This window comes from Anoplophora glabripennis, unplaced genomic scaffold, assembly GCF_000390285.2.
Source record: "Anoplophora glabripennis isolate ALB-LARVAE unplaced genomic scaffold, Agla_2.0 scaffold222, whole genome shotgun sequence".
NCBI classification, from domain to species: domain Eukaryota; kingdom Metazoa; phylum Arthropoda; class Insecta; order Coleoptera; family Cerambycidae; genus Anoplophora; species Anoplophora glabripennis.
In genome coordinates, this window is record NW_019416366.1 from 171,008 (window position 1) to 181,973 (window position 10,966).

General features: G+C 33.1%; 1 protein-coding gene across 1 annotated transcript; it reads left to right on the forward strand.

The window, feature by feature from the left end:
• Positions 1-1,387: 1,387 nt before the first annotated feature.
• Positions 1,388-2,419, forward strand: LOC108907294 (sperm-associated antigen 1). Its single transcript, XM_018710917.1, has one exon. It carries the CDS (start codon positions 1,388-1,390, stop codon positions 2,417-2,419), a length of 1,032 nt encoding a protein of 343 aa, XP_018566433.1.
• The last annotated feature ends 8,547 nt before the right edge of the window (positions 2,420-10,966 follow it).

Consider the following 10,966-nt stretch of genomic DNA (forward strand, 5'->3'; position numbering starts at 1 on the left):
TAGTTTGAAAGAAGCTTTGTCCGAATCGTTTTTCAATAACTACTTCTGAAATTAAAAAAATGAAAATAAAACTTGTATGGGAAGATAATTTTAATGAACGATATAAAATCCAATTTATCATTTTGGATGTTCTGGGAGGTATCCAAAAGATTCCAAACAAGTAAAACAAATGAGATAGGTCTTATAAATGATAAATGTTCGTAATATCCTATAGCCTGGTTTACACGAGACGATTTTTTAAGAACGATGAGTCCAACAATACGTTTGTTGACAATATTTTTCAATTAAAATAAAAAAAAAATTGTAGTTTTAAAGAAATAGAAACACGTCAAAATGATTGAAATTTGTCTTGTTTTTAACAAACTGAAAATAAAAACATCGAAGTTAACAAGACTAGCAAACGATACTAGTGTCTGTGACGTCACTTTGCGGAACGGACCACCAACTAGTGATGAAGCTCTTTTACCTGTTATATGTTAAGTGCTTTAACTTTTTTTGTTTCAGTAGTATCACTTTTATCTGTTTTGGTCGTCATGATAGGAGGCTCACACAATGTAACAGCGAATAGAAAAAGTGCTCTTTTAAGTTGAACATAAACAATGAAATTATAACATCGAGTTGCAAATAAAAAAATATTCATAATTTTTTAATATCTTCATATTATCATATATTTTAAAGTTAGAAGTAAAACTCGATTGCAAATGTGTGAACATCTCTATTTTAGGAAAAAATGCAAATATGTATGTACATTTTCATATATTTTTTATTACTAATATTTTTCGCGACGATTCGATCGACAGTTCAGTTTTGTTTTATGCATGATAGGAGTCCTGTCCATTTTAATGACACAGCACAATATTTAAAGCATATTGAAATTGTTAAATAGACCGTGATATTAGTTTTGGCCTCCTCAAACACCCGATTTAAATCCTACATATTTCTATATATAAAGTCGTTAAAAATCTCTAGTATACAAAACACTATTGAAAATGTAAGTAATTTCAAATTTGCAGCTTTCTACATATTTAAAGAAAAAAAAACAAAAACAAAATTTTTCTCTACTCTTTCGAGGCTCCTTAATTTTTTTTGAAACCTGACAAAATTGTAGAACTTTATAAAACATGTCGTTGGCAATTTATTTGAATAACTGTCAATATTCCAACAAAATATGTATAGGTACAAATGGCATCCTTTAAAATAAATGAATATGTAATATCTTTCTATTTGCCACAAAGCATTCGCTTTCTCTCGGGAGGTTCCCTAGACTTTTTAAGGTTGTTAAATCAATACTAGCGTCGAGACGGTTACTATAGTTTCGAATATTATGTCGCGACAAGACGTCAGTGATTGCAACAGTTTTGAAGACAAACAGTGAGAAATAATCGCAATGTCCACCGTAGACGATCTATCCAAACTAGTAGAAGACGAGGAGTCCTGCAGACTCCCCGTAAAAGAATCGTTACTGTCAAAATACAGGATTCCCATACAAAACTTCGAATACGAGTACATAGAGAAATGTACCGATGGCAAGGAGTTGGAGAAAATCCTACACGTCCTTAAATCAGGAGAAGAAGGATATTTTCCTCATCTGAAACAAGCGGCGGAAGAACGATTGGAGGTAATCAAACCTAAAAGCATACTGTTAAGAAAAAACGAACCAGTAATGAACAAAAATGACCTAGTTAAAGATGAAATGAACGAAATTTACAACGACCTAGAATCCTGGATGACGGATATTTCTAAACACAACAATGAACTAGAGAAGAGGAAGGCGAATACCGTCGAATGTGAGTCAAAAGTTAGAGAGTACAAAGAAAGCTTCTGCGACGATAAAGATACAAAGAATATCGACAAGAGAATTAAATCTACAGATTATTCTGCTTGGGACAAGTATGACCCAGACACGGAAATACTAAAAATGGATTTGGAGGAAGAGAACAAAAGAAAAGCTGCCACAGAAGAGAAACCTAAGAGAAGGGGAGTCATTTTCAACAAATTTGGTACTGAAGCCGAGGCAATCTTTGAAGCCAACCGCGAGAAAGAGAAGGGCAACGAATTCTTCAAAGAGGGAGACTATGACGAAGCCCTCCACTGCTACACCCACAGCGTCCTCGCGAAACCGTCAGTTGACAACCTAAACAACAGAGCTGTCACTTACGTCAAATTGAAAAAATACAAGAACGCTATAGATGATTGTGACAAAGTCCTTGCGAGTGACAGTGGCAACTTGAAAGCTCGCCTGAGAAAGGCAGAAGCTCTGGAGGGTTTGAAGATGTACGAAGAAGCTATGGAATGCGTCAATTTTGTGATTCGCAGAGACCCTAACAACGTTGTTGCCCAAGAATTGGCTGATAAGATTCAGAGGCAACGCGAGAAGAATCTTAAGAACACCAGAATGAAGATAGTTGAAATAGAATAGTTTTTGATGTGAGTATATTCGATTTTGAGATCAGCGTTTTGCTGTGAGATGAGATTAATCTAATTGTAAAATTTTATAGACAAATGTTTCTTCTAATTAAAAAAGTAATACAGGTTTAATAAAATATACATTCATTTCAAATCAATTTTTTCTATATTACTCTAAATTTTTCGACAGTCTTGTTTCAACTACCCCCTTTGATTTTCATAGTGAAAAATATTGGTGACGTTTGGCTCATTAGAACATCCTGTATAGGGATTTTTGAGCTGCATGTTTCTTATAAACTTTTTAAAATATGTAAATTTATAATGAATTTAGGTAAAAAATTTGAGCTAGTTTTTCTGGTTCCTGGCCACCGTTTGGGTAAGCGAATTTCGATACAAATATAACTTTTACAGCCACGTTAAACGAAGGAAGTCGACGCATATCGTCGTTGCTGGCGCCAAAGTTATGCCCGGTGTTTCCTTGCATTTATCGTAAGGTGAACCCATGTTTACTTGTAAAAACTCCCATAAAACAATGTCAATGACACCAAGTCTCAATCGTACCACGAATTTTAGTATTTAGTAACAAAATAAAAAACAACAGGGAAGAAAACTATAAAAAACGGTAAAAAACGGTGATATAGTACGAGACAAAATAAACACAATAGAAATTAGTTCTATGAAAATAGTAATTATAAAATAAACTTATTAAACATTCCTTTTCCAAATCCCATCAATGGGAACGTCTAGTTTTGATAATACATAATACAAAAAATTAAAGAACCAAAAACAACAATTTTTAGAAAATTAAATAAATACAATGCAAAATAAAATTTCATTTCACTAGTATAAACCTAGAAGAACTGATTCCAATAAGTTTCAATGTACAAATTGTTAAAATCGTTGCGATAGAAGTAAGTCGCCAAAAATATATTATACACAACTTTTTATAGGTTAGTTTGAAGAGCATAAAAATAACTACATTTTGACGCCAAAAGAGGTTCGATATATTTTTTAAATACGGCCCTGGAAATTTTATTATATTTTTGCAAGTCTTCATGACCTCCAATACTGTATTGCCTCAGCCCGATCCACATTCAGACGTTTCGTCTCGAAAAATTCATCTTCAATGTATTCGCTCCAAATTTATCTAAATTTTTTATTTAAATTTCTATGTTTATTGAATTATAGTAACCTTTAAGTGACGTTAGGCCCTTACCAACCCGCACCCGTACTGTTTCACCGTACCGTACCTGTTTAAAAAAATCCATATTTGGGTGAATCGTATATCCACGGAGATCTTTGGCTATTTGGCTTTCAAATATCACTAGAAAATTTTTCTATGCGCAAAAAAAATGTGGCCTTAACTTTTAGCGGCACAATATGTTAAAAAAATTCGAAAATGTCATATTTTTCTTCCTATGTAATTATATATCTTTTCAAGAGTCGATTTTAGGCAAAAATGGAAGAGGAAAAAATGTTTGCAATTAAAATTTTTACAAAATATGACTAGTTACAAATCGAATGAATCATGCTTATGGGGTTAAAAAACATTACTTTTTAGGGAATTTTTTTGGGGTAATTGGGTATAGGTCTTTCATATTTGGCTCAAAAAACTTCATATTATGTAGAATCATCACACCAAATTTTTTTTTTCAAAATCTGGATGCAAAATTGTTATGCAAAATCTATCGAACCGATTTTGATGAAATTTGGTGTGATGATTCTACATAACATGAACCTTTCTTCAGCCAAGTATGAAGGTCCTATACACAACTTTAAAATTCCCCAAAAAAATTCCCTAAAAAATAATATTTTTTAACCCCAATTTTTGGCGATTTTTTCGACTTTTACAATAATAATCATGATTCATTCGATTTGTAACTAGTCATATTTTGTAAAATTTAATTACAAACATTTTTTTCCTCTTCCATTTTCGCCTAAAATCAACTCTTGAAAAGATACATAATTAAATAGGAAGAAAAATATGACATTTTTCGAATTTTTTTAACATACTGTGCCGCCAAAAGTTAAGCCCACGTATTTTTTATGCGCATAGAAAAATTTTAATTTCGGGTGATATTTGAAAGCCAAAAAGCCAAAAATCTCCGTGGATATACGATTCACCCAAATATGGACTCTTTGAAACAGATACCGTCTAGACTAATAATGCTGCTGGTGCCACTACTACGTCGCTCAACATTGGAAGAGCAGGCATCAATATGACATGCCACAATTGCACAGTTGACTATTATTTCCGATAAGTTCGTGGAAATAATAATAATTATCTGTTGACATGTTCTGGATATTTTCTATCTATTAAAAACGTGTTTCATAACCTCCATGTTCTGCGTGCTGTGGTTCTTCTATAACTGTCAAGTGTCAAAATTATGAAGTGTTGTTTTCATTATTTACCTTGCTTAATAAATCAAGATCATCATTATTCATCCAGGTCAAAAAGATANTAAATTTCTATGTTTATTGAATTATAGTAACCTTTAAGTGACGTTAGGCCCTTACCAACCCGTACCCGTACTGTTTCACCGTACCGTACCTGTTTCAAAAAATCCATATTTGGGTGAATCGTATATCCACGGAGATCTTTGGCTATTTGGCTTTCAAATACCACTAGAAATGAAAATTTTTCTATGCGCATAAAAAAAACGTAGGCTTAACTTTTAGCGGCACAATATGTTAAAAAAATTCGAACAATGTAATATTTTTCTTCCTATTTAATTATATATCTTTTCAATAGTCGATTTTAGGCAAAAATGGAAGAGGAAAAAATGTTTGCAATTAAAATTTTTACAAAATATGACTAGTTACAAATCGAATTAATCATGCTTATGGGGTTAAAAAACATTACTTTTTAGGGATTTTTTTTGGGGTAATTGGGTATAGGTCTTTCATACTTGGCTCAAAAAAACTTCATATTATGTAGAATCATCTCACCAAATTTCATCAAAATCGGTTCGATAGATTTTGCATAATAATTTTGCAATCCAAATTTGCAAATTTTCAAAATTTTGCACAGCAAAAACCAAGGATACTTGAAAATTTAATCACATATAGAAGGTCTCTCAAGCTTTCAAACGCTTTTTGAACAATTTGAATCCGTCAATTAGGAGAGCTCTGGCGTTTGTTTAACCATTGGTCGAATTTTGTACTTATAAACATGAATTAGAATAAGTTTGTGAATATTCAAACAAATTTTTTAAAATAGGTTTTAAAAGTTGTTGGAAAAACGCTTCTTTAAAAAAAAACAGATCGATTGGTCAATTAATTACGTAGTTACAGCCGATCAAAGTTAATCGTCATTTACACTAAATGTACTGGGACATCCGGGCTAATTTTTCGAAAAATACCTTTGGTATTCCGAGTACTTACCAGGTCTAAGATTACAATACTTTTCTTCATTGGCAACCTACTGTAAAACGTGATTAGTCATTTATGCAAACGAGAAATTCAAGAAAATCGTACGGGTGGTGGTGATGGGGGAAACAGAGAGCGCGGCCGCTTCGGCCTGCTCGAAATTGAATAGGCGAGTTCAAAACCGCGACGCGCTTAAAAATTTTTAGTATCTCAGCTTCTAGAGGTCCAATTTAAGGTTTTTTTTTAAATCGATGTCTCGCGATTTAAAAAAATACAATTAGCGTATTTTCAAATGCCTATCGTTAATAATTATTAGTCTTTGGACAGTCCGATAATTATTTATCTTTAAACTTCCTTTAATTGTCAACTTTATTTTTTTATTGTATCAAAACTAAGTGCATAAACTTATATACTGTTTATTAAAGATCAAAAACAAATTTATTTAAATATTCTAAAATTGTTTAAACAACAATTATTTTCAAAATATGTCGAAAATTAGTAATTAATNCGATCTGGTATGCCATATCTTCTGTAAAAGGATTATTATAGCTATTAAGTGAGCTAAATCTCCGGTAAGCCTAAAAGCATTCATGGTTCAAGCCTTTTTGTTTGAGTCTGATGTACAATAACCGATTTTTAAGTGACGTGGCTGTACTCGATAGGTTGACACCAGATGGCAGTCCAACGCTGACTGGCAACAAATATCGCCAACATTGCCAATAATAGCATGGCTACCAACATAGTACCTACGTTGATTTGAAAATAAATTCCAAGAATTTTATCATATTATGAGTAAATTTAGTTACTTATATGAATTTTATTATGCAAGGTGCAAGCAGGACTAGCAGGAGTATATTAATTGCTACTCAACAGCACTAAATCATGCAGCATAAATTTCGAGATTTTGAAAAGATACAAAAGGACCTACAGTCTACAGTCGTTTTATTTTGTGATTTGGCGAATATAAGCAACCAAGAAATGGGTCCGTGTCTTGTTAGATTCCTACTAGATAGCGTAGCTTATAAAGCAATGCTGTACAAAATCCATATGTAATACTACTACTACTGTTATGTAATATGTAGTATTATATAAATGACAAAATCAGTGGTTAGATTAATATCCTGATAAACAAGGTTAATAGAGTTTAGGCCTTGTTTCCATAAACATTAAACAAGGATTTAGCAAAATTCACAGTGGGTGCTTAGATTAATGCTTAGATTATTTTTTAACATATTGTGCCGCCAAAAGTTAAGCCCACGTTTTTTTATGCGCATCGAAAAATTTTAATTTCGAGTGATATTTGAAAGCCAAAAAGCCAAAAATCTCCGTGGATATACGATTCACCCAAATATGGACTCTTTGAAACAGATACCGTTTAGACTAATAATGCTGCTGGTGCCACTACTACGTCGCTCAACATTGGAAGAGCAGGCATCAATATGACATGCCACAATTGCACAGTTGACTATTATTTCCGATAAGTTCGTGGAAATGATAATAGTTATCTGTTGACATGTTCTGGATATTTTCTATCTATTAAAAACGTGTTTCATAACCTCCATGTTCTGCGTGCTGTGGTTCTTCTATAACTGTCAAGTGTCAAAATTATGAAGTGTTGTTTTCATTATTTACCTTGCTTAATAAATCAAGATCATCATTATTCATCCAGGTCAAAAAGATAGAAGTTAAGTTTACGCGTCAAAGATAGGTCGATCGATAGTGGTGCGCTTATAGGCTAGTAGTGGAAAAAATAAATAATGATAATGAATTGAGGAACACGACGCTAACGAATAGACATTTCTCATGCCAATTTTTTGCCATCTACCGATTGGCATAATCAATTTTCATATGTAACCTTTCGTCTTTCCAGGACCATCAACTACATTTTTTTAAATACGGCCCTGGAAATTTTATTACATTTTTTGCAAGCCTTCATGACCTCTAATACTGTATTGCCTCAGCCCGATCCACATTAAGACGTTTTGTTTCGAAAAATTCATCTTCAATGTATTCCTTCCAAATTTATCTAATTTTTTATTTAGATTTCTATGTTTATTGAACTATCATACTCTCTAAGTGTCGTGAAATTCACAAATTAACTTGAACGCTTCACTTAATCTCTGAACCTCCCTCGTAACCGGAGCGAAAGCCTGGAACCTCGCAACAAAGCGAACTCGCAACATCGATTGTCCGCCAATACCAGCTCGTTGCGTCCACAAAAAAGCTAATCACCTGTCACCTTTGCAACAATCGTTCCACCAGTTACTAACAAGCCCCACGGTGTTGCATAAAGACCATGAAAAGTTAATAGGCAGAGGTCAACGTGTCAGAGGGAGCCCGGGACAGTCCCTGTTCACCTTAAACTTGCCCCGCGGTCGTGACTCCATTGTCCGTGTACAAATATTTGATATTGCACAAGCCGGCTAACAAAGCACCAGTCGGCTCCGTCGGAAAAAAGTGTTTAATAAATGCATCGGCGTAATTGTTGCGCACGTTTGTTTTTTTTTATCAGCGAAATTGCCGCGTGGCCCTGAACGCAGTTTATTTGACAAAAGCAAACGGAGATTGAAATGTCCCACTCCCTTAATAGTGAAAAAAAACACCGCAAGTTGCACAAGCATTATAAACAAAAATGTTGTTGAAGGCGTTGTTTGCCAAGTACGGAATCAGGCAAATTCGATGGAATTTCAGGGTGTCTCGTGAATTACTCAAGACAGGAAAAAGAAACTGTTAAATTTGTTGGTGTTCTATGGGGGTGTGCAGATTTGATCTGGAAATTTTAGTGCGTCTTACGATTTCGATTATTTTTTTATACAGCGTGATTCACTTTTATGATTAGGACTTTAGCCATCGATAGATCTCGTCAAACTAATGTCATTTTGAAGTACAAATACACTTTTTCTTCCAAAGGCTTCCTTTTAGAGATGAATAAGCTCTTGAAAAAACTTTTTTTTGGGTTTTATTTATTTTTTCTTAAACCATGAAAGTCATTTGTTTTATATTTAGTATGAAGTGTAGAATGAAAAGCTCTATCGATTTTACAAATTATTGTGAAAATAGCCGTCCGGAATGGGTTTTTAATATAATTTCTACGCCTCTGAAAATTGTTCAAAATGAATATACTTTTTTTTACATTGCTGTTTGTTCTACAGCAAAAAGGTCTGTTACTATTTCTTATTGGAATGTTTGGTGTTTGAGAAAAATGGCTTCTTATGGGTTCATTACATGTGAAATGGTTAAGTTTTCCAAACTTTTCGATGCCAGAAATCTAGGTATGAAGAAGATATCTTACTCCACAGATGAGATTTCTGACTGTTGATATTGCAGGAAATAACGTTATATGAGCATTGAATTACATCAACAATATTCAGTAACTAAAGTCTTATCTAACGTACAGATCACAGTGGTTTAAGTTAATGGATTCACGTCAAATTTCACGATGATACCTTCAGGAGTACCTCAGGGATCGCATTTGGACCTTTAATGTTCATAATTTATATTAATAAAATAAAATAATGCCTTACTTATTGTAGTTTGTTAGGACATGCTGACGTTTTTAAGCTATTTTTACCTATTTCTGATGTTACCTACTGATTTGTCTAAAAGTTCAGAATGATCTTGATGCTTTTGTAATTTTTTGTAAAAACAATAATTTGTTTATTAATATTGACAAANTTATGATTAGGACTTTAGCCATCGATAGATCTCGTCAAACTAATGTCATTTTGAAGTACAAATACACTTTTTCTTCCAAAGGCTTCCTTTTAGAGATGAATAAGCTCTTGAAAAAACTTTTTTTTGGGTTTTATTTATTTTTTCTTAAACCATGAAAGTCATTTGTTTTATATTTAGTATGAAGTGTAGAATGAAAAGCTCTATCGATTTTACAAATTATTGTGAAAATAGCCGTCCGGAATGGGTTTTTAATATAATTTCTACGCCTCTGAAAATTGTTCAAAATGAATATACTTTTTTTTACATTGCTGTTTGTTCTACAGCAAAAAGGTCTGTTACTATTTCTTATTGGAATGTTTGGTGTTTGAGAAAAATGGCTTCTTATGGGTTCATTACATGTGAAATGGTTAAGTTTTCCAAACTTTTCGATGCCAGAAATCTAGGTATGAAGAAGATATCTTACTCCACAGATGAGATTTCTGACTGTTGATATTGCAGGAAATAACGTTATATGAGCATTGAATTACATCAACAATATTCAGTAACTTATCTAACGGACAGATCACAGTGGTTTAAGTTAATGGATTCACGTCAAATTTCACGATGATACCTTCAGGAGTACCTCAGGGATCGCATTTGGACCTTTAATGTTCATAATTTATATTAATAAAATAAAATAATGCCTTACTTATTGTAGTTTGTTAGGACATGCTGACGTTTTTAAGCTATTTTTACCTATTTCTGATGTTACCTACTGATTTGTCTAAAAGTTCAGAATGATCTTGATGCTTTTGTAATTTTTTGTAAAAACAATAATTTGTTTATTAATATTGATAAATGCTTCACTTGAATCACTTTTACTCAAATCAAATAACCTTTCCTACAGGGTGTCCGGAAATTATTCAACAAAATTTGGTCACAGATTCTTAAGACAAATTTAGGAGACCCGTATTTTTTATTTTTGCCAAGTGGCCCCCTCTTTTGGAGTTACAGCCCCCTGAAGTTCGCCCCTAAGAATAATCTTTTTTTGTATATCTCAGAACCTTGTTGTACGCGAATCACTAAATTTGGTACACAAGGGTTTTATGACATGTGGGACCTGATGGTGCTACGTTTTTTGGCGGGGAACCCCTTTAAGACAATTTATCGTGGGCCCTCCTGTCTTTGGAGCCAAATAAAATTGGTCGCATATTTAAATTTCTTAAAAATTACCAGTCCACTAGAAAGCCATTAAATTTAGTAACTTTTTTGTCTCTTTATACTTTTTTCGTAAAACGCAATGTTTTCGAGAAAAATGTCAAAATGTGATCGAATGCATATCGTGATTTGCCATTTTCCTCAAAAACTGCGTTTTACGAAACAAATATCAAGAGACAAAAAGTTCCTAAATTCAATGGCTTTCTAGCTAACTAATAATGTTTAAAAAAATCGAATTTGCGACCAAATTTTTCTGGTTCCAAAGACAAGGAGGCCCACGAAAAAGTGTCTTAAGGCGGTTTCTCACCAAAAAGCGTAG

What these genes read in the sequence shown, in the direction of transcription:
- LOC108907294 (XM_018710917.1), top strand. Translation starts at nt 1,388, where the DNA reads ATGTCCACCGTAGACGATCTATCCAAACTAGTAGAAGACGAGGAGTCC.